Source organism: Felis catus, chromosome C1 (assembly GCF_018350175.1).
Source record: "Felis catus isolate Fca126 chromosome C1, F.catus_Fca126_mat1.0, whole genome shotgun sequence".
Lineage (NCBI taxonomy): Eukaryota > Metazoa > Chordata > Mammalia > Carnivora > Felidae > Felis > Felis catus.
Window position 1 is genome coordinate 4,418,725 of NC_058375.1, and position 23,105 is coordinate 4,441,829.

At 47.8% G+C, this 23,105-nt stretch overlaps 1 protein-coding gene and 1 long non-coding RNA gene across 4 annotated transcripts in view; one reads left to right on the top strand and one right to left on the bottom strand.

Annotated features, from left to right (window-relative positions):
* DNAJC11 (DnaJ heat shock protein family (Hsp40) member C11) overlaps positions 1-4,886 on the bottom strand; it is a 70,651-nt gene extending 65,765 nt beyond the window's left edge. The window contains exon 1 of the mRNA XM_023258046.2: positions 4,735-4,886. Within this exon, the coding sequence (XP_023113814.1) occupies positions 4,735-4,806 (72 nt within the window). The 5' untranslated portion in view covers positions 4,807-4,886. The remainder of the gene's footprint in view (positions 1-4,734) is intronic.
* Positions 3,224-22,809, top strand: LOC109502052. 3 transcript variants are annotated; one of them, XR_002160392.3, is made up of 4 exons: positions 3,224-4,374; positions 18,543-18,659; positions 20,156-20,464; positions 22,523-22,809. It is a non-coding gene; the product is annotated as an uncharacterized LOC109502052 (long non-coding RNA). The 3 variants fall into 3 exon arrangements; XR_006583873.1 differs by lacking the exon at positions 3,224-4,374 and having other exon boundaries at positions 18,015-19,075; XR_002160391.3 differs by lacking the exon at positions 3,224-4,374 and having other exon boundaries at positions 18,019-18,659.
* The last annotated feature ends 296 nt before the right edge of the window (positions 22,810-23,105 follow it).

A 23,105-nucleotide genomic window follows, 5' to 3' on the forward strand; every position in this document is an offset into this window, starting at 1 on the left:
CTGTGTTTTTTATTTTATCAATATAACAGACGAATAGCAAACTTAGCCAGGATGAAGCGTATCGAAGCTTTTCTATATTCACGCCTGTCCTTTTTAAAAAAAAAAAATTTTTTTTAACTTTTATTTATTTTTGAGACAGAGAGAGACAGAGCATGAACGGGGGAGGGTCAGAGAGAGAGGGAGACACAGAATCCGAAACAGGCTCCAGGCTCTGAGCTGTCAGCACAGAGCCCGATGTGGGGCTCGAACTCACATACCGCGAGATCGTGACCTGAGCCGAAGTCGGACGCCCAACCGACTGAGCCACCCAGGCGCCCCACGTATGTCCTTTTAAAATAAGCAAAACCTCATGCTTTATCAAAATTCAAGAAATAACAATAAATATTAAATGAACATCCACCTGTACAAAGGCACTGTATGCATATCCTCATTACCTTGCCAAACTCCAGTATACGGCATGCTGGCTCACAGTAAGTTCCTAATAAATTATTGCCTGCCACCTACATTTCAACATCAAAGAAAATGGGAAGCAGGAAGAGTAAACTATTGGCCCAGAGGCAGCAACCCGCTCCTGCCAATAGTAAAATGCGGATTCGAACACAGGACATTCTGGCTGCAAAGCCACAGTGTTGCCTCTCTCTACTCTCTCAATAACTCTGAAGTACTACAGCACATGAGTAAATGGGACACTTTAAGAGATTAAATGACTTGTTAAAAAAAAAAAAAAGAGGTTAAATGACTTGTCACTCAGGGGCAATGTGGGTTGAGACTCCAGTTTCTAATGACCTTCCTCCTCAGCCTCTTACAGGTGACCTTAGGGATGTGATCATGTGGATAAGACAGGTTTTTGGACAACCAAGGCTTAACACTACTTCCTGAATGCACGCTTTTTTTTTTTCCAACGTTTTATTTATTTTTTTTGGGGACAGAGAGAGACAAAGCATGAACGGGGGAGGGGCAGAGAGAGAGGGAGACACAGAATCGGAAACAGGCTCCAGGCTCTGAGCCATCAGCCCAGAGCCTGACGCGGGGCTCGAACTCACGGACCGCGAGATCGTGACCTGGCTGAAGTTGGAAGCTTAACCGACTGCGCCACCCAGGCGCCCCCTGAATGCACACGTTTTAAGCAGAGTCACGATTACAAAGTATGGTAACTTTGAACATAGGAACAACCTTCTCAGACCTATCTTGATATCCCTCCTTAAGACTAAATTAGCTGCTCATCACAAAGTTAGATAAGCAACGGATGAGTAAACAACACCTCCCTGCTTCGGGGACTGGAGTGTGCGCCTGGCTGAGCCCACACCACCACACTCCACTTTCTAGACGGCCAGCCAAGCCATCCTGTTGGGTTGCGTGACATCCCTCTAGGTCAATCCGGACAGTGGCCAGTAAACCTTCCTCTCCTGCTCTAGCCCTTTCTTCCCATCTGCAGTCCAAACTTGAATGTTTAGCCCCACTCTGTGACTCTCATCTCCAGCCAGAGAAACCCAGACAACCAAAAACTTTGGAAAGAACAGCGTGCTCTAAACCAGGGAATGAAAAAAAGTGCAGGGACTCCGGGGAAACTTTTTATTGGTAGGTGACAGTTTTGCAATTATAGTTTCAAGGCTAGTGTAGAAGACTGACCTCCATGGGTGGATTAGCCAGGAAAAAAAACTTTTTCACGTAAGTTTATTTTTTTCCTTAACTGTCTTTTTAAAAAGTGTTTAAAACTTGAGAAGGAGATTAGCCCCTTGAAAGCTAACTTGATTGGGATCAAAGATCTTAAAATGGGTTAGGAACACTGCTGAAACGCATGCGTAAAAATGACAGAGCTTCTTTTAATGGTAATGCCACATTGATAAAGCAGGGATTTCAGTCATTTACTTAGAAATAAATTCAGCTTAAAAAAAGGCATAAATTCAGCGTAGAATGTGTCAGTTAAAATGTCTATAAAATGTATAAAGATCAAAAAAAGTTCACTGATTGGTCAGGAATTCTTTCTCCAAATTAAGTCCTGGAAAGTCATCCCAGAAACCTCAGATCAGTTAGATTTTAGGCACATGATGACACATTTGACTACACTAAACCAAAGATGCCAATCTGGTTTCAGAGTGCCGGGTTAATGATAAATTACTCCCTCCTCAGTGTGATAATGGCTCTACTCTGCAAACAGGAAATCCAGAACACTGGAGAAAAGGGAATCATTAAAGATCACAGAAGTCTTGTTTAGAGAAGAATCTGGTCCTGTCTAGCTGCCTGCTTCACTCTCTGAAATACAAGCGGATATTTTGAAGTTTAAAACCTGGAAAAAGAGATTTGTAAGCTGGTTTTTGACATTTCTGTATTACTCCAATTTTAACTATGTATCAGGCTTGTAATTTTTCAAATTTTAAATAGAATTCCCCGGTTTTGGGTCAGGTTGCTTCCATTTGAGGTTTCTAGGGAAAAGTCTCTGAACTTCCTGAACACAGAGTGTTGAAGGTACTCTCTGGAAGGTACTCTGAATAACTGGTGGGAAGAGGACCTTGCCTCCTACAGGTATATTTAAATGGCATCAAGCTGCAGAGCTGACAGCAAATAAACAGGTGTTATTGTCTCCTTCCAACCACACATGTAAGAGTTCAGATTACTTCTATTTTCCTCTAACTCTCCAACGAAATCATGCTATTTCAACTTCAGGTTGATTTCTGATTTCACAAAACAAATCCTAGTAAGTATCGAGTCCAGAGATCACCTTCAGAGCTTCTCTTCCAGTAGAATCTTCAGAGATAAAATCTGCACACACTTGGTAACATTTTACACAGAGCTTGTGGACACAGGGAACACAAAGTGACTCTAGCAAGAGAACATGTTTCACAGGAATTTCACCTACAGCCATAAATATGAAAAGTGCCTCAACTCATTGGGAGAGATAAGACTTTTTTTTTTTTTTTTTTTAAGAAATAAATATTTGGCTCCCACTCATCAGTCCAATAACAATGACAAGTCCTAAGACCCCAGCATCTTTAAGGTATACCTCTGACAAATGCTCACCAAAGACTCTGGCCAAGTCTATTATTCTAGATCTTTTTGATCAACTGCAGCTGCCTAAGATTCAGTAAGCCTGGAAAATGGGATACATTGTTGCTCAATTACTGATAAGGCCGACTATAAACCAGTGGTAAGAAAGGCTGGTTTCAGAAAAGCTGGTTTCATATACTGCTTTGCTTCTAAGAACTGGAGAAAACTTAGTAACTAGCCAAACAGCTTCATTCAAAGGGAAAGAAACCCAAGGCCAAAGAAGTGATTCACCCCAAGCTTTACTGTTTATGACTTATGAGAACCTCCAGGTGCCTATGGCAGATGATAACATGACTTGCAGTTTCCCCCAGACAGTTCATTGTTCATAATGCATGGTGGCTAACACATTTGGGGGATTTTTATGTGGGTGCCCAAGCTCACAGTACCAGAACTAGCAGCTCTGTAGTCTGACTAGTCAGGACAGCAGAACGGAAGCTCCGCCCGGACTTCCCAGGGATGAATTCAGGCTCTCGAACTTTCTACTGATGTGACTCTGGGCAAGTCACTTAACCTCTCTCTGCCTCAGTTTTCTGAGCTGCAAGTCAAGGATTATCATAACATTTCCCTTAGGGGCTGGGGTGAGAAATGAACAAGATAATGTAACATAAAGTGTTCACTGGGCACGGGGCCCTGCACAAAAGCAGTACTCAGAAAATGTTGGCTATTACCGACAGACACGATGCACACCAACATTTATGCACGACACACATTTGACTGGTTTTGTCTAGAACTCTGTCAAACTTGGCTAATTACGATCGCTGGGAAAAATGAGAGAGGGAATTAACGGTTCTCTAGCAGGGCTGGGAAGACCGAACCCGGCAGCTTAGAGATAAAAGATCCACCTTATGACCTGACCTTGGAAGCCTTCCTGCCCTTCACGCTGATGTCAACGGGGCTGGTCAACAAGAAATGAAACTTCCTGGGCCCCTACTACGTGCCAGGCACAGCGTGAGACCCTATCTCTTACTGGGTGAGGAAACAGGGTGCAAACACTCGGCGTGTGGAAAGCGGCGCGCGTGCTGAGGCCGTGCTTGGGGCACCGCCTGCTTTTCCCGGCTTTACGGCTTCTTCCTAAACTGAGGCCTCCGAATTGAGGCTGTAGGTACGGGAGGCTCTTCCTTCAATTTCGGGACAGCAGCTCAGGGGACAGGAGGACACAAGCCACGTGCCTCGGGGCCTGAATTCACTTCAGAAGCCGGACGTCCCCATGGATACTCGGGAGCCGGACAGACCCCCGTGGGAAGGTTTGCTGGTGGCTTTGACCTTGGTGCCTGAGACTCAGTTTCCCATTCTGCCGGCCGGGGGCGATGACCTAGCCCCTCAGCCAAGGTGAGTTTGTGAGCCGGACGAGGCACCGGGTCCTGGAGGGCCGGGAACCCCACTCCTAGAGCCTCCACCTCGGGGAGCCTTCTTCCTCCTGCGGGTACCGGGGCCTCTGGCCTTGCCAGGACGCGGCGCCCCGGCCGCCGAGAGCAGGGGCAGAGGCCGGCGGGACACCCCCAGTGCAAGGGTCGGGGCAGTGGGGACCGCCCGGTCGGCGGCCGGTCGCGCATGTCGGACGGGGTCACGCGGCCTCCCCCGCCGGGTCCCGGCCGCCCGTGGCGGGGACGGAGCGGTGGCCGCCAGCCCGGCCCTCCCGAGCCACCGGGCGCGGCCTCCGCCCAGACGGCGTCCCGCCGCAGGCCTCACCTCCCTGCGCACGTTCAGCAACGAGTAATAGTCTTCATTGTCCAGCTCCTCCTCGCTCAAGGCCGTCGCCATCTTCGCAACCTTTCACCCCGCCAAACCGGCAAGGCCGTGCCCAAGAGGGACCGGCGAGCCGCGGCCCCAACAGCGCGGGCCAGCCCGCCTGCGCCACAGCGGCCCCTGGCGGACCGGAGTGGCGTCGCCGCCGCCCGCGCATTGCGGCAGCGCGCCTGCGCCCTGCGCCCCCGCGCGGCTGAGGGCGGGACGCGGCGCCGGGGGCCAGCCACGTGCTGCTCGCGATCCTGAAGCCAGCCCGGCTCAGCGGGGACCGGACCGGGACGTTGCGGTCACACCTGGGGACTCCTTGTGTGCCCCACGACCTCTCCCTTGTCTCACCACCCCCTCCTCCCGCCGGCTACCGGTGCGGCGAGCATCCTGTCCCAAACAGCCCCACCTAGGCCACCCCCGTGAGGCCACCCCGGCCCGAGACTCCTCGAGGCCCCACTTGCTGGCTCGTCTTTGCACAGGAAACCCCCAGAACGGGATTGATTCCTGCCTCCGTTGTTCTTTGTCTTTTCTCGCGGCCGTCCAGAACCCTGCCCAGAGGACCAGCCTCCTCATTATCGTTTTTTATTATTGCCCTATATTTAGGAGCACCTGACCATTTTTTCTGCTTCTTAACTGACGAGGCAATACCCATTTGGTTCCTAACATAATTGTCTCTGGCAGGCATATATACCTTCAGTCCCTATCCCAGAGCCGTCCTCTTGTAAATTTCTACCTTATAATTTAGCGGTGGAGTCTAATTGATTTCAACCTGGTGCCTGCTGTTTGGTGCATTATTAAAGACGTCTCGGTTACAATCATCTAAATAATTTAAATGTCTTCGAAAGGATGCAATTATCAAGAGAAGGTGGACAGCAGAGCTCCCATACTCTTGCCACCTGTTTGGTTCATGCTGACCTGTATCCATTCCTCATTATTTCTCAGGAATGTGTGTCGTTCCTTAACTAAGGATCAGTTTAGAACCATCCCTGTTGCCCTTCCTAAGCAGGTCCCCTGGGAAGCCCCAAACACCTGTCTGTGGATTTGAGAAGTTGATTTCTTTCTCTTTCTAATTTTTGGCCAGATGTTCACCATCTGGGCCTGTGTGTGGTCCCTTCCAAGTTGCCCACCCCTCTCGGGGTCTTTTGGCATGAGACACATAGGTGTGCTGAGGCAGGTTTATTGAGTCAGTCTGGAGCCGACCTCTGCCCGGGGCTGCAAAGGAAGAGCTGTTTCTCTAGCTGTGTGAGGCTTCTCCGCAATAGCTTCCGCAGACCCTCACATTCCGCAAGCTATCACAGCAATTTTTTACGGTCTTTCTTTTTTCTCCTTTGCAGAACAGTGATTAGGGCTAAGCTGCTTGCTGACATTTGCTGGTCTTTAAGAATTTCTTACAGAGAGGCTGGGGGGAAAAAAAACTACAATGTTGAGACATTCCTTTTTTCCTTAGGTTTGTAGACGTTAATTGGGCCATAATGCTCAGTTGGGTAGAGAAATTCCTTGCTATCCTTCTTATGCTTTGGAAAACACCGCCTCTAGGAATTATATAAACAGAACCTAACATATGTTTCAGAACGTTCAGGTCTGCGTTTCTATGATTGAGGATGACCTGGTTTTTATCATCACCCGAACAAAATAAATAGTGACTCAGGGATGCGCTGTGTTTGTCCTCTCTCGGGCCCATGATGCTTTGTAGTATGGTTACTTGGAAAGTGGTTGTGACAAATGGAAAATAACTTAGATACACCACAGGCCTGAGAGTAAATTTATTTCAGAGCTTGGCTGTTTTGTTTCTCCCTCCAAAAACCCTAATCTCTGATGGGCAAAATAATGGAAACCAGGAACAGTACAAATTGATAAGTTACCACACCCATTCAACCGTTCCTCGTGCCAGAGCAACGGACGAAACTCAGCCACATTAACTCATTGCCTTGCATTTTTTTAACTTTATTTATTTATATATGAGACAGAGACAGAGAGAGCAAGTGGGGGAGGAGCAGAGAGAGAGAGAATCCCGAGTAGGCTCCATGCTGAGAGTGCTGATGCAAGGCTCAAACTCGAACTGTGAGATGATGGCCTGAGCTGAAATCTAGAGTGAGGCATTTGAGGTGCACCTGGGTGGCTGAGTCCGTGAAGTGTCTGACTCTTGGTTTTGGCTCAGGTCACGACCTCATGTGTTTTTGTTTTTGTTTTTAAATTTTTTTTAACATTTATTTATTACTGAGAGACAGAGAGAGACAGAGCACGAGCAGGGGAGAGGCAGAGAGAGGAGGAGACACAGAATCCAAAGCAGGCTCCAGGCTCTGAAGCTGTCAGCACAGATCCAATGCGGGGCTCGAACTCACGGACGGCGAGAGCATGACCTGAGCTGAAGTCGGACACTTAACCGACCGAGCCACCCAGGTGCCCCATCGGGTTTTTTTTAAAGAGTCAGGCACTTGCCTGAGCCACCCAGGTGCCCCACTGCCTTGCATTTTTGTTTTCTCTTTATTGGGTAAAGCCACAAACCAGTTTGTAATTTAGCTGCAAAGCCCAGCCTGTTATACTTATGTAATATATTTATATACACATGTGTATGTATTATATATGTATATCTAATCATTTTTGAATTCTCTTAGCTATATTAAAAAAAACATTTTTTTTTAACATTTATTCATTTTTGAGAGACAGAGAGAGACAGAGAATGAGTGGGGAAGGGGCAGAGACAGGGAGACACAGAATCTGAGGCAGGCTCCAGGCTCTGAGCTGTCAGCACAGAGCCCGACGCGGGGCTCGAACTCACAAACTGCGAGATCATGACCTAAGCCGAAGTCGGATGCTTAACTGACTGAGCCACCCAGGCGCCCCAAATTCTCTTAGCTTTAAATAGAAAAGATAAAAACCTTGACCTTCACCACCATTTGTTTTTTATTTTTAATTTTTTTAAATGTTTTTTATTTATTTTTGAGGCAGAGACAGAGCATGAGCAGGGGAGGGGCAGAGAGACAGAGAGGGAGACACAGAATCTGAAGCAGGCTCCAGGCTCTGAGCTGTCAGCACAGAGCCCAACGCAGGGCTCGAACTCACAGACCGTGAGATCATGACCTGAGCCGAAGTCGGATGCTTAACCGACTGAGCCACCCAGGCGCCCCTAACCTTTACCACCATTCGTATTCAGAATGACCCGGAACATGTGGCCTTCCCAGGACTGCCTATCGGGAAGCTTCCTCTGTTTAATGGCTCTATCTAGTGCTGGGGCCCTCCTTTCTAGCACTAAATACAGGACTCAGTTAGATTTGAATTTCAGATATGCAGTGAATAATTGTTAGGATAAGTATACTAATATTGCATGGGGCGTATGCATATACTAAAAAAATCCATTGTGTGTCTGAAATTCGTTTGGACTGGGAGCCCTGTAATTTTACTTCCTACTCGCGGCATCCCCCAACTGGAACCCCTTCACTCCTTCCCCCTTTTCCTGAGTAGGACTCCTGAGAGATGAGGTTAGCAGCCTGACCCAACCCTGCACAGCTGGTCTGGATCCACACCCTTTCTCTATAATTCAGGAGGAAAAATTACCTCTAATCTTTTTTATTATTCTCTTGTCACTGAGTCCAGATTGGGACTCAGTGCCTGTTTGCCATTCATAGCCTGTTCTCTCTTTTCCTCCTGAACTCTGATAACCCTGTTAAGAGGAGTTAGGGGGAAAATATTCCTTAGCTAAAGAAAAGAAGGGAAAGTCTGCAGGCACTCAAGGATTAAATTTTCTTGATGGTATCTCCCCCCTTAGCATTTCAGGGACGTGTCATTTACATCTTTAGCCAAGATGACAATTGCAGAAGGGTTGAGTCAGCCAGAGGAAGGGCCACTCCTGCAAGAACTGAGACAGTCCCACACCCCAGAGGCAGCCTGGGGGCGGGGGGGAGGGTCTGGCAGCAGTGCAGGGACGGACAGGGGGTGGGGAGGTGGGGTCACGCCTCACCAGGTTTAGACCTCACCATCCCCACGAAGTGTGCATCTCCCCAGTCTCCGATCCAGAGCTCCTGCCTTTGGAACTCAGCATTTCACCTGCAAGGTGGTCCATCCATTGTGCCAAGGGTACCGGTTTCCCTGCCGTTTGCAACTTTAGGTCCCTGGTCCCTGTGTGTTAATCCATCCTAATCCGTCAGCACTCAGCTGGGGTCCTTTCCGAGCTGCTTTCTTGGTCATCCAGCGATATCAAAAATCCTTTGACCTTTGGCTCTGTCCACCGCATCCATTCTCCGGTTGGTTCTCTCCCCCTTTTTGCGCTTCTCCCGGGCTGTCGGGAGTAGCTGGGGAAAGTCTTGGAAAACACACAGTTGATGCCATCTGACTTCAACGAGCCCCCAGTGTTACTTGGTAAACCTATTGCATTCACCTCTTATTAAGCCTCTGTGAATTCCCCCACAGTGTCTCCTCAGCTTATCTTTAAGTTGGAAGGCAACATCCAGGAAAGGGCACTGGCGGTTCAGCAATTCACGAGAAGGACATGTTTTCTGTTTTAGTGGAATTAACCCTCCAAGGGGACCGGGCGGGGAAGTGGAGACAATAAACCAGTTACTTAATAAACAAGATAATTTCAGATGCTGAGTGCTGTATGGAAAATAAAACACACTGATGTAACGGTGGGACATCGCAGGTGGGGGGAGTTCACGTTAAGTTGGTTGGTCATGAATGATCTATCTGAGGAGGTAATTTTGAACTGAATGACGGGAAGGATCCAGCTTGCAAGACCTCGGGGAAGAACGTTCTGGTGCAAAGGCTCAGAGACAGGAAGAAGTTTGGTGTGCTCCAGGAACAGGGAGGGTGAAGCATAAGACTGATCGTTCAGTGAGCATGAAGCGTATCAGGTGGGGGCGGGGGTGGGGGTGGGGGTGGAGAGGAAGCGGTAGGAAAAGGTGTTAGAGAAGCTCAGTTAGGGCTCATGGAGGGCAGTGTTCAAGAATTCAAATTTTATTCCAACCACGATGGGGAGCATGGAAGGATTTTAAGCAGGGAGGTGACATGGTCCTATTTCCATCCCCCCCTCCGAAGGATTATTCCAGGGGGATGAGGCTAGAGGGAGCAAGAATGGAAGCAGCCCCTCCCCTCCTCCCTTGTTAGAGGCTATCACAGGGTTCTGGAAAGAGAGGGAGGTGGGCTTGCACTAAGACAGACGGGGGCTGCACGGGGCTGGCAAGCATGGACCACTGGTTGCCCTGGGGTCAACAGGAAGTGACGATAGGTTGGGTCTGGAGGGGGTGGGGGTGGAAGAGCGGGATCGGTGGGTAGTTACTCCTCCATTTTGGTTCGCGGTGCCAGGGGGTGAGGCCATCTGTGCTCCCGAGGAAGCTAGGGAAGCGGCAGGGTTTGGAGGGAGTAACAAAAAGTTCTACTTCGGAGAAGTAGACCTAAGTCTTTCTTAGACCTCCACGTAGAGGAGGTACCTGCTGCTTCTGCTTCCTTTCCGCTCACTCTTTCCCTTCTTGCCATCAGACCCTCATTCCCATCCTTCACTAGAATTCCCTCCTCAAAGTTTCCAGTGACTTCTTGAGCCCCAGAGCCAATGGCACCTGTTTCCTCGCCATTGGCCTGGACCCCAGGCAGCATTAACGGCCTTGCCTTCTTTTTCATCATAAGCTCTCCATCCTCCACTGCTCCGCTTTGTCTCTCTCTCTCTCTCTCGACCTCCATGTTGCTCTGCATCCATCGTCCTTACTTCCTCCTGCTGGTATTCAGGACCCGTGTGATCTAGGTTCACCCATCTTTCAGCCTTATAGCTCCTGACTTTCTTCATGGAGCTTTGGTTCTAGCCAGAAAATTTTTTTTTTTAAATCTCTGAACCATTCTTGAACTTGGTTCTGAACCTTTCTTGCATCTCTGAGCTTCCATGAAGGGTCATTGACCTACAGCTTAAACAAACACCGTGTGGAATTTTTTTGAGTATGGGGTCTGCTGTTGAACAATGCTCTCAACCTTTGTTTATCTGAAAAGATCTTTATCTGTCTTTATTAATATTAAGGGATTTTTTTTTCCCGCTCAGGGTAGAGGAATCTAGTTTGACAGTTCTTTTGTTTTCCAGAACGTTGTTCCCAATACGGTTTCACTTCCTTTAGATGTCTGGGATTACTGCCGTGACATGATTCTCTTGCTTCTTTGGGGATCTCAATTAAGCGTGTTAGACCCTCTCAGTGTATTCTGTATGCTTTTTATTCTCTTTTGTATCTTCCTTCTTTTTGTCTCTATGGCTTCTTTGTGGATAGTTCTCCATGACCAGTCTTCTACTTCTCTATACTTCTCTCATTTTCCTAAAAAAATTGTTTTGCTACTTTATTGGAGTATAGTTGACGTGCAATAAAACGCGCATGTTTAAAGTGAAAAATTTTATGAGTTTGACACATGTATGTGCCTGTGAATCCATTACAGTAAATAAGATGATGAACTGCCAATCCGCTACTTATCATTGTAGATTAGTCTGCATTTGCTAGAATTTTATATATGGAACATACAGCCTGTCCCACAGCTGTCATCTTGCATCTTCCCTAGACTGTCACTGTAGGATGACCCATTCCCTGTCTTCACTGTTGGCACCCCTGTTCCTGAATGCCCTATTTCCTATTTGTTTGTTTCATTCCCCCCCTTTTTTTAATGTTTATTTTTGAAAGAGAGAGACAGAGCATGAGCAGGGGAAGGTACAGAGAGGCACACACACAGAATCCAAAGCAGGCTCCAGGTTCTGTGCTGTCTGCACAAGCCTGATGCAGGGCTCAAACCCATGAACGATGAGATCATGACCTGAGCTGAGGTCGGACGTTTAACCGACTGAGCCACCCGGGCACCCCTCCTTGTTTTTAATGGAGTAAATCTTTCCAGGTTTTTGAGAACTTGGATACCCTTATCCTACCTTTATATTTGATAGTGAGTTTGCTAGGTGGATAGTTTGACTGGGTACAAAAGTCTAGGTTCTAAAGATTTTTCCTCATAATTTTGAAGGCATTGGTTTACAACCTCAGTTTCCCAATGTTGCTGGCAATAAGATGGACCCTGTTCTAGTTCCTATGGCTTTGTAACTGTTTTTTTTTCTTCTTTATTTGGAAACATTGTTTTTATTCCTGGTTTTCTGAAATTACATGATGATGTACCTTGTATAGATCTTCTAAAATGGATTGTGCTATGCATTCAGTGGGCTCATTTCTGTCCATTGGAGAAATATATTCGTTTGTTTGTTTGTCTGTTTGTTTTGAGAGGGGGGAGGGGCAGAGGGAGAGAGAGAATCTAAAGCAGGCTCCACACTCAGCACAGAGCCCAACATGGGGCTCGAACTCACAACCAGTGAGATCATGACCTGAACTGAAATCAAGAGTTGGACACTTAACTGACTGAGTCACTCAGTCAGAAATATCTTAGACTGATATATCTGGATATATCTGATATATCTGGAGAAATATCTTAGACTGATAACTTAATTCCACTTAATTGGTTTTTTTAGTTTATTCTTATTGGAGCTATGTTTATTGTGATGCCAGACCTCCTGGACTGATTCCCACGTGCTTTTATTTCCATCCTTTTGTTCTTTTAGTCTTTGTTGGAGATGCAACTATATCTATCAGTTCTTCTATTGATTTTTGAAAAATACTTGTCATAATATATTTTTTAAAAATTTCCAGGGGCACCTGGGTGGCTCAGTCAGTTAAGCGTCTGACTTTGGCTCAGGTCATGATCTCGTGGTTCATGTGTTTGAGCCCTGTGTCAAGCTCTGTGCTGACAGCTCAGAGCCTGGAACCTATTTCAGATTCTGTGTCTCCTTCTCTCTCTGCCCCTCCCCCGCTCACACTCTGTGTGTGTCTCTCTCTCTTGCTCTCAAAAATAAGTAAACATTAAAATTTTTTTTTTAATTTTCCAGAGCTCTTTCTTGTTCTTTGATTATTTTATTTTTAAAGTAGGTTTGTATATGCAACTTGTTCTCTTGTATTTCTGAGAACGTATTTAAGTTTTATTCTACCTTTTCACTTTTTGTTTTTCCTCCTAGTTATTTTCCCCCCTGTTTGTTTTGGCCTTTGTGGGTATGTGTGGGTGGGTGGAAGGGACTTTTCTCAAAACTCTGGTGATCCTTGGCTGTCTATTCATGGGAGCCCCGTGTACATGTTCAAGACTACTCTTCAGGGGGGCTCTTTGAGAGTTGTCAGGTAAGGTCCCCCACATGTCAGATCTGTAGGTCTTTTCTCTTGGGTGTATTGGTTTTCCCAGGGAGGAGTCCTACTTTTCCCTCTGCCTGGGGTAGGTAAAAGCTCTGTAGGAAAGGGGACGGGAATAGCATTTCATTACAATATCTGCTATCTAGCTTTGCTTTGTTATCTAGACTCCAGGGCCTTTCCTGTCGAGCCTCAGCAGATAATAAACCCCCTACAGGGTGCAGGTGGGGCTGTCGTTGCCTGACTGGCTAGATTGGGGAAAGAGTTGGGGTTCTAAACTATCTGCACATAGACTAGCAACACGCCTGTCCAGCCTCCAATTCCTGAATCACTCCTGGATCCTGTAGCACAAACCAGCCCACTTTTCAGTTCTCTTCCCTGACCTCACAAGCGTTTAGCCAAGTGGAGAAAGCTGTAACCCAAGTTTGTTACAAAGGGCCCCTCCATTTTCCGTCTTCCAAATTTTTGTCGCATCTTTTGTCCAATGTTGTCTCTTACGTGCATTGTGTCCGTGTGTATTTATACTTAGTTCCTTTGTTATCCTTTCATTGGGATTTCTGGAGGGAGCAAAGACAACCTCCTATCTGTGTCTCATCAGGTTTCATCTCAGTCCTTTTGTACAACGTAATGTCCATTTGTACCACTTATATTCCACTGACAAGTTTCCATCATTTACACGTTTATTTCCTCTGTTAGACTGTAAGCTCTGGAGGCAAGTGCTTGAAATAGTTTGTATTTTATTTCCAACAGCGTTGTGTGTCTGCGTGTAATAAGAGCTTAACATACATGCGTGTATTTAACGTGCACTGAAACCAAGAGGAAAGAGAGCTCGAAGCAAAAGATGATGGAAGTGGGGAAGCAGAGAGATGTTTTCATCCACTGATAGGCAGGGCGACAGAGCTCAGGCTGAGGTGCCAGGGACCCCAGGAGCCTAGCAGAGCGCCAAGGGAAACTCTAAGCCTTTCTGCATTGGGGTCGGTCAGCCTTCTTCACAAACATCCCTGATCTCAGGAAATACGTGGTTCTGTAGTGTGATAAGCTGCTCAGCTCCCTTACCCGTCGTTTCTTGGGAATCCCAAGGAGAGACAGGTGGAGGTGGCTTTGTCACAGAGGGGACCCGCTTTGACCATAGAGTCACGCCGGGTTTGAAGAAATGTCTTCTTTTTAAACTTATTTGCTTTTTTGAGAGAGAGAGCCCAAGTGGGGGAGAGGGGCAGAGGGAGAGAGAAAGAGAGAACCTCAAGCAGGTTCCATGCTCAGCACAGAGCCCAACGTGGGGCTCAAACTCAAGACCCTGGGATCATGACCTGAGCCGAAATCAAGAGTTGGACACTCAACTGACTGAACCACCCAGGTGCCCCAAAGAGATGTCTTCTTTTAAATTAAATGCCAACTTTGAAGAAAAACCTATGGGTATTTTGTTGGTTGGCTGGTTATTTTAATTTGTTTTTTCATGTTTTCTCCCTGAAACAGAAGTTATTATCTAGCAAGAAGCCAGGGGGTTCCAGAAGTAGATAGATCAGCAGCTCAATGATACCAAGGAAGAAGGCACTTTCCAAGTTGTCTCTGGCATTCTTGGGATTTGTGTCTGCTTAGGCTAGATCCTCTTACAGTGCCTGGATGGCTGCTGTAGGTCATTAAAAAAACACACACACACACGAGTATTTTATCTTACAGAGATAGCAGGAGTCCTTGTAGGGAGGGGAGATGAAGAGTTGTTTAATGGGTGTAGAGTTATAGAGTTTCAGTTTTGCAAGATGGAAAGCGCTCTGGAGATTGGTCACACAACAACGTAAATGTACTTACTCTATTGATCGGTACACTTAAAAATGCGTTAGGTGGGGGCACCTGGGTGGTTTGGTCAGTTGAGCATCTGACTCTTGATTTCAGCTCAGGTCACGATCTCATGGTTCATGAGTTCGAGCCCCGCCTAGGGCTCTGCACCGTCACAGAGCCTGCTTGAGATTCTCTCTCTCCTTCTCTCTCTCTTCCCCTCCCCTGCTCTCGCTCTCTCTCAAAATAAACAAATAAATGACAAAAAATGGTTTAGGTGGTAAATTTTATGTTATGTGTATTTTATTACAATTAAAAAAATTTTTAAAATATATTGGGAGTCTTGATCTCTTGACTTTGGATGGCTTTTAAATCCAGAAGATTTTATCCTTGATTCTTGATTCCACTGTTGTCAGGAAAGCCAAGCAGTTAGCAGAAATGTTGCCTGCCAGAGATGGAAAGTTCTAGAACTCAGGGGCGCCCGGGTGGCTCAGTCGGTTGAGTGTCTGACTTTGGCTCAGGTCATGATCTCACGGTTTGTGAGTTCGAGGCCGCGTCGGGCTCTGTGCTGACCAGAGCCTGGAGCCTGCTTCGGATTCTGTCTCCCTCTCTCTCTGCCCCTCTCCTGCTCACGTGCCCCCCCTCAGAAAAAAAAACAAACAAACATTAAAAAAATTAAAAAAAATAAAACTCAAGACGCTTCTAGAAAGGTCAGAGCAGGGTGTCCAACCTCAGTGCTATCAGCATTTGGTGCTGGGTAATTATGGGGCTGTCCTGTGCGCTGTAAGAAGCTTAGCACTACCCTGACCTCTACCCCCTCGATGCCGGTAGTACCCCTCCCCAGCCGCAACCACCAAAAATGTCTCCAGATATTGCCAGAAGTCCCTTAGGGGACAAAATCACCCTAGTCAAGAACTCTGGGTTAGAGGTGAGGACACTGGTCATGAACCACAAGGTCACGAACCCCTCTTCTCTGACATCGGCTTCTACTTTCCGCGCGCAGGAGAAAGATTTTCCAGCTTCTAGAATTAAATGGATTGAAAAAGGAAAACATTTAAACTACCATGTATAGAATATTTGCCATGTGCCAGACGCTGTGCTAACGGATTCCTCTCATTTAATTTTCCAATGTAATTACTGATAGCTTCACTTGACAGAGGAGGCAGCTGGGCTCAGGCGGGTTCTCGTCCCAGCCCTCAGAGCTCGTAAACCTCAAAACGGACTCAGACGCAGGTCTGTCTCCTTTTAGGACTGCCTTTACGTTCAATCGTTATTTCGCTTTTAGACTGATTTGTATAATGATGTTTCAGAGGACCTTGAGCCGTACGTGTGGTGACGTCAGTTTTGTCTTCTCCTTCCCTCGGACACGTGGTGCGTGAAGATGTTATCAGGGACCCGCGAGGGCGGGGAATGTTCTCTTGCCCACTTAACAGCTCTGACTCCCACATGAAGTGTCTGCGAGTGAGGACACCTTGCATCCCCTGGCCAGGCAGGTGGCTAAGGGACCCAACATCATCCCCTTCCCAGTCGGAACGCTGCTCGAATGTCCCTTAACCAGCAGAGGGCAGACCTGTGGTCCCGATCGGCACAAGTGGGCAAAGAAAATTGTTCTTGAAGGTTTGGAACGGAGGGGGAGACGTTTCAGGAAAATGGCAGCTGCAGCCCTCGCTTGTCCAGAGGCGGGGCTGTTTTTCTATTTTTGTGGACAATGTATTTAGTCGTCCCGTGCTCTCAAAAATGCATAACCTCCTTCCGTAAAGATAACGGAAAGTTGCCAGACCACCTCGACTTTGCTTTCCTACTCCTGACTCCTCACTAGTATGCTGATCTTGGTCTGGAGTGTGGTGTTATAGGAGCGAGAATTGCCTCTGCTGTGAAACACCATTAAGAAGGAGGGGGTTTTCCTCCGCATCCTCCTATCTGGTAGGCTCTCCAGGGCTCACTGGGGCCATGTGTTCAAGCCCCAGCACGCTCCCCCCGGGCAGGACGCTGAATCCAGAAGGGGACGGATGCATTGAAAGAGTTCATGAGAAAGGAAATTACCCACAGGACCTTTTGCCAAAATTCTATCCGGGCTGAAACTCTGACGAATCCCCCCGAATCTTCATTTTTACAAGCTCGCCTGCGCGAAAACCGCAGGAAGGGTAAACAACAACTTCTCCAAGTTGGTGCAGTTCCCCGGAGAAGCGGGCTTTCACCCGCTGCCTGGCCCTTCTGCTCCGTGCCTGGCAGAGCCGTATGAATCGTGTTCATGCAGAGGCTTTCCCCTTCCCGTCCCGGTGACCACCTGCATTTCTGGGGGGTCGAACGTTTTCAGAATCTCTTTTGCACTGGCGGGGTGGGACGTGGTGAGGGTGAGGAGGAGCATTTATTTCCCCTTCCCACTGGGCTGTTCTCCTCACTCCCAGATGCGTCCGATTACGATGTGCCTGATTATGTTCAACGTTGTGACTGAGCCTAGTACAACGGTCGTCTGGGAAAAATCCAAAGAATGTCACAGATTCTGCTTGTCTGATGAGGGGAGAGGAAGGTCCCCACTCTGAGCAATGACTTTCCTGCAGAAACACTCCACCTCTCACATTCCTGTGCTTCCAGCGAAGCTTCAGTAATTAGTTCCTTGCGAACAATGCAAAAGGACAAAAGTTTCAAGGTGTGGGATCACCATGGCAACGACGCAGCTTCCCCGCCGGGCCCGGGTCTCAGAATGATAGGAACTGGTCATGGCATTCCTCTGAAATTGGCCAAAGCCTCAAGACCCGCAGGATCGCCAATTCGGGGCCGAGAATGTGAATCTTTGCACCTCCCCGGGCACAGTGGGTGTTGCTGGGTGGCACAGAGGCCCCCAGAAAGGTACGTCCACGTCTTCATTCCTGTGAATGTGACCTTACTCGGAAAAAGGGTCTTTGCAGATGTCATTAAGGATCTCGAAATGAGATCATCCTGGATTTGGGGTGAGCCCTAAATCCAAAGGCAGGTGTTCTTACGAGAAAACGTAGAGGGAGATTTGAGACACGGACACGTGCCTCCACGTGAAGACGGAGGCAGAGGCTGGAACCACGTGTCTGCAAGCCAAGGGACGCCAGGAGCCCCCAGAGGCTGCAAGAGGTAGGAAGCGTTCTCCCCTAGAGTCTTCAGAGGGAGCATGGCTCTACTCATATCCGGATTTCAGACTTCGGCCTCCAGAACTGTGAGAGAATAAATTTCAAGTCTCGAACCTCCCCCCCCCCCCCCCCCCCCCCAGTTTGTGGTACTTTGTGACCGTAGCCACAGGAAACTGATACCATGGGTGATTTCTGCTCCCTCCATCCCACACCTTCCTATGCTTGAGTTACAGCAAAGAGCCCTTTCCCACCCACTGTAGAACACGCTTTTTGCATTAGAAAAGAAGAGGAAAAAAGTAAAGCAGATTCGGGCTGGGACATTTAGCCGGCCGGGTCATCAGAACCAACTCTGGGGTCAGTGGGCTCTACTCGGGCTACCAGTGCTCATCCTGGGGCCCCCGAGAGCGCTGCTCTCCCTCTAGTACGGCTCCACGGCTTTTCCTGGCCTTCCCTCTGCCACCGGCTTACTGGAAAGCTAGTTTTCAGGGCTGCTACTCCCGTCTCGCTCTGGTCAGAATCCCCATTTCTGTGTGTGTGGCATCATGAATGGTTTCCATGGAAACGAAAGGTTGAGCTAGAACGGTGCCAACGCGCATCTAAACTTCAGAACTGAACAGGGGCTATTGTTTTTGCCAGCCGTGAGGTTTCATTCCTTCTGAAGATGTCACGGGGGATTTTGGAATGTGTGCCCATGACTTCCTGGTTTTCTCTCCTCTTCCAGCCCACCTGGCTAACGAAACATGGAGTGACTGACGTGGGAGCGCCTCGGATCCTCGCATTCCTGACTCTTCAGGCTCTCCCTTAGTTTTGCTTGTGCATGTAAATGGTACCGAGTAAGGTGAGGTTTGCTGTAAATAACCAGATGGTCCCCACAGGGTAGGCTGCAGGTGAGATGGAAATTCTAGCAGGAGATCTCACAGCCCAAACTTTGCCAATCTAAACTCATCTTTGGTTTAGCGTATCAGAACCAGCAAACAGAAGGGGAAAGTGGACCCAAAGCTCTGTGCTTGCCCTCATGACCCTGAGGACAGGGGCTGTGAGTTGACACCTGCTTCCTGTCAGTACCAGAGGCGTGGCCTCCGATGGGCACAGACTTTTCCTCCGAGAGTTAGTCACGGGGAGAAGCAGACCATCCCCAGCCCTCTAACTGGCTCCCGGTAACTGGTGGAGGAGCCCAGGTATGGACTGTGTGGATCGCTGAAGCTCCGCACCCCTGCTTTACAGGAGACGCCACCTGGTAATTCTTACTGCAGAGTAAGTAAGCGTGGAGTGGGGGGTAGGTAGGGTGACCATATTGTCAAAGTGGAGTGCGTTTCAGAATTTAAGGAGCTGCTGTTAATCATCTCAGACCCACAGGCACAATCTGGACTGTCCCTGGAAGAGAGGGCCATCAGGTAACCCTGCCTTTAGGCCAACCTGTACCCCACTCCACTAAAGATCTCAGTGTTGAAGTGCCCTGTGACTCAGTGCTTGGACCTCTTTTTTCTTTTATTTATTTATTTTTAATGTTTATTTGTTTTTGAGAGAGAGAGAGAGAGAGAGCAGGGGAGGAGCAGAGAGAGAGGGAGACACAGAATCTGAAGGAGGCTCCAGGCTCTGAGCTGTCGGCACAGAGCCCGATGCGGGGCTCGAGCTCACAGACTGCGAGATCATGACCTGAGCCGAAGTGGGACGCTTAACCGACTGAGCCACCCAGGCGCCCCCCCCACCCCCTTTTTAAAAAAATCTTACATAGTCCCCATACTGGTGCTGTCAGTGGAATTGCAATGATGGAAATGCTCTACATCCGTACTGTCCCATATAATAGCCACTAGTCAAATGTAGCTGTCGAGTACTTGAAATGCAGCTGATGTAACTGAGTAAGTCAACTTTAAGTTTTACTTAATTTTAATTAATATACATTTAAATGGCCGCATCTGGCTAGTGGTTACTATTCCAGACAGTGCAGACCCAGATAATTTTTTTTTTCCCAGCCAGGTTCATGGCTTTAAGTACCACCCACAGATTCTGACCCCCAAATCTGTCTAGCCACCCCAACCTCTCCCCTCACATCCAGATCCATATATCCAATTTGATGTATTTACTTGGATGTCTAATAGGCATTTCAAACCTAACACAGGCAAAACTAACCTTCTGATCACAATATGATACCACTTGAAGCCCATTTAGTAGGGCTATTAAAAAACAAACAAAGAGAAAGCAGCAAGTGTTGGCAAGGACTCCTGCACACTGCTAATGGGAATGTAAAATGGTGCAGCTGCTGTGGAAAATGATAGGGCAGTTCTTAAAAAATGTAGACAGAATTATCATATCATTGAGGCATTCTACTCCCAGGTATCTATCCCAAAGAACCGAAAGCAGGGACTCGAACAGACATTTGTACGCCCGTGTTCAGAGCAGCGTTATTCCCGATGGCGGAAAGGTGGAAGAAGGCCAAGTGTCCGTCCACGGACGAGCGTGGTCCATACACATGATGGAATATTGTTCGGCCTTAAACAAGAAGGGGATTCCGACACGCTATAACGTGGATGCACCTTGAAGTTCATCCGTGATGCTGAGTGAAGTAAGCCGGTCGCCAAAGAACAAACACTGTGAGAGTCCACTGACGTGAGGTTCCTAGAGCAGTCAACTCACAGAGACAGAGTAAGGCTGGTGATCGCCAGGAGCTGGGGAGCAGTGGGGGTGTTTAAGGAGGTCAGCGTACCTGTGGGGAGGATGTAAACATTGTCGATGTGGATGGTGGTGATGGAGGCACAACACACGTATCAGGTGCCCCCGAGCCGTAGCGTTAAAAGGTGGTCAAAATGGTAAATTTTGTCACGTAAAACCCCCGAGTCTTCTCATTCCAGTAATTCCTGATCTCGCTTCTGATATTTCCTTCATACCTGCTCCTTATGCAGACTTCTCGTCCCCCTTAATGCCACCTCGATTTTTCCATCGGCGGGAGCCAAAGACCCCTTTTTTCTCTTCCAGGCCACCTCCGGCCCACCACTAAAGCTCAGCTGCGCCTTCAGATATGCGCTCAGAACCTCGCCACAGGCCCCGTCACCCACCATGCTGGGCCAGGGGTCATCCCTCCACACACGTGTCCGCTGATTTTTCGTGTCACCAGGAGCGCCAGCATGTCTTTGCTAGGACCCGGAAGCCCCGCCTTATCTGTCCTGTTGCACAAGCCTCTTCCTGTTCCTCACACATCCCAGGAATGTCCCTGCCTGCAAGGTCTTTGCTCCAAATCTTTGCGGCCCAGCCCCCAGCCCCAACTTCTTAGGTGTGTACCCATATCTCAGTGAGCCCTTCCCAGGCCACCCTGTCGAAAATTCCAGCACCTCTCCTGCCAACGCTTCCTGTCCTCCTTGCTCGCTTTCGTCTTGCGCTCATCCCCTTTCATCAATATCTAAACATATTATATGTTTTATTCATTTTGTTTATTTTCAGCCTCCCCGCTAAAATGTATGATGTTTAAGGCAGGGGTTTCAAAATCTCTTTCGTCCTTTTCATTTCTCACCGTGCCCAGTAAATGCGTGTTACATTAATGAAGGAATGCAGATGTTTAGGGGACTCCTCAGGACCCATCTCTTTCAGGGACTCTTCTTTGATTGACATAGAACTACCCTCAGCTCTTTAGGGTTCAGTCTGCATGAAGCACCTTCATAAGCTTGGTTTACATTTCACTGAAGTCATTGGTCCTGTCAGGGCGACGTTGCCCCCTCAGAGGACCTTCGGCAGGGTCAGGAGACACTTTTGGTCGTCAAAAGGGGCAGGAGGTGGCTACCTGTACCTCTAGTTGGTAGAGGCCAGGGATTTTGCTGAACATCCTGCAATACACAGGACACGATGTTACTTGTGCAGAGGTCAAGAACCCCTAATTCAACCCAATCGTATGACAAGTTACCTAGTCTGTGTGTAATAAGAGATGAATTCCTTGAGGGCTGTTTTAGGGTGAGTTGTGCCCTCCAAGAAAGATACGTGGAAGTCCCAATCCCTAATACTTCACAATGTGACCTTACTTGGCAATAGGGTCTTTAAGTTGAGGTCACGAAGATGACTTGGCAAGAGGTCATCAAGTTGAGATGAGGTCATTAGGGTGGATCCTAATCCAATGTGACTGGCGTCCTTATGGAAAAGGGAAACCTGGACACAGACATGCAGCCAGGAAAGACCACATGAAGACAGAGGGAGGGGTGGCCGTGCGACTGGAGCCCTGTAGCTACAAGCCTAGGGTCACCAAGGACATCCGTCTGCCATTGAAGCTGGAAGCTACAGAGAAGGATCCTCCCGCGCCCCCCCCCCCCCCCCAAGGTCCTCAGGTAGAGCTCAGGCCTGCTGACTGTGAGAGAAGAAATTTCTGTTGCTTTAAGCTACCTAGTTTTTGGCACTTTGTTAGGGCAGCCCCAGGAAGCTAATACAAGGTCAGAGCCAGTGCTAAATCCGAACCTGATACTAATGGGGTTTATACCCTGTGACAATTAAATTAGTGTCTTGGAAAAATGAGAGAGTTCACCAGGATGGTGGTTAGATTCTCATACGGGAGGAGAGACAAGGATATTTAGTCTTTTGGGTATTATGAAACTCATGACCTAGAGTTGGCCAAGAGCACTTGGATGATAGATGTTCAAAGCCACCAGTCGCCAAAGCCTTTCATGGGAAAATTACCCTAGCACAAAGTGCTTTTTGCTAATATTAACTTTGGTTCCATTTCAGATCAATGGAGGCAAAAAACCAGGAGATCCCATAAATCCCGTCGAGCTCGTCACAGCTGCCAAATTATGCCCTGATAAAGCTTTTGGTGGCTAACGATATGGCCGTTCACCCGGAGTGGATGCGGCCGGGAGGGAGGTTTCTGGAGAGCGTCTGGCCCACGGTGGAGACACTTGTCATGAAGCGTTATCTGAAGGCCCTCTGGCCCTAATGAAGGGTGAAGCTTTGAACGTGATTATTTCTAAACAAATAAATAATAAGGATAACTTAAAAATAAACAGAGATCTCGATTTAAAGGCTACTTATTGTCTCAGGACCAAGATTAACAGTGAGTGGCAAGTTTTTGTGAGAGATAATGTCTTTTCACATATAAAAGATTCTATTGATTTCCTGTTGGTATTATCCCGAGAATGTGCAGTGTGCATCTATGGAGCAGAGACAATCTTCCATCACTTGCTTTATGGGAAGAGAATGGTTATTGTATCTCTTCCCATAAAATATAATCTCTTTTCCTCTTCCCCCCCCAAAAAAAAAAAAAAAATCTACCTGTTCCTCTGGGAATTTCCAGTTGTAATCTGGGGAAGTG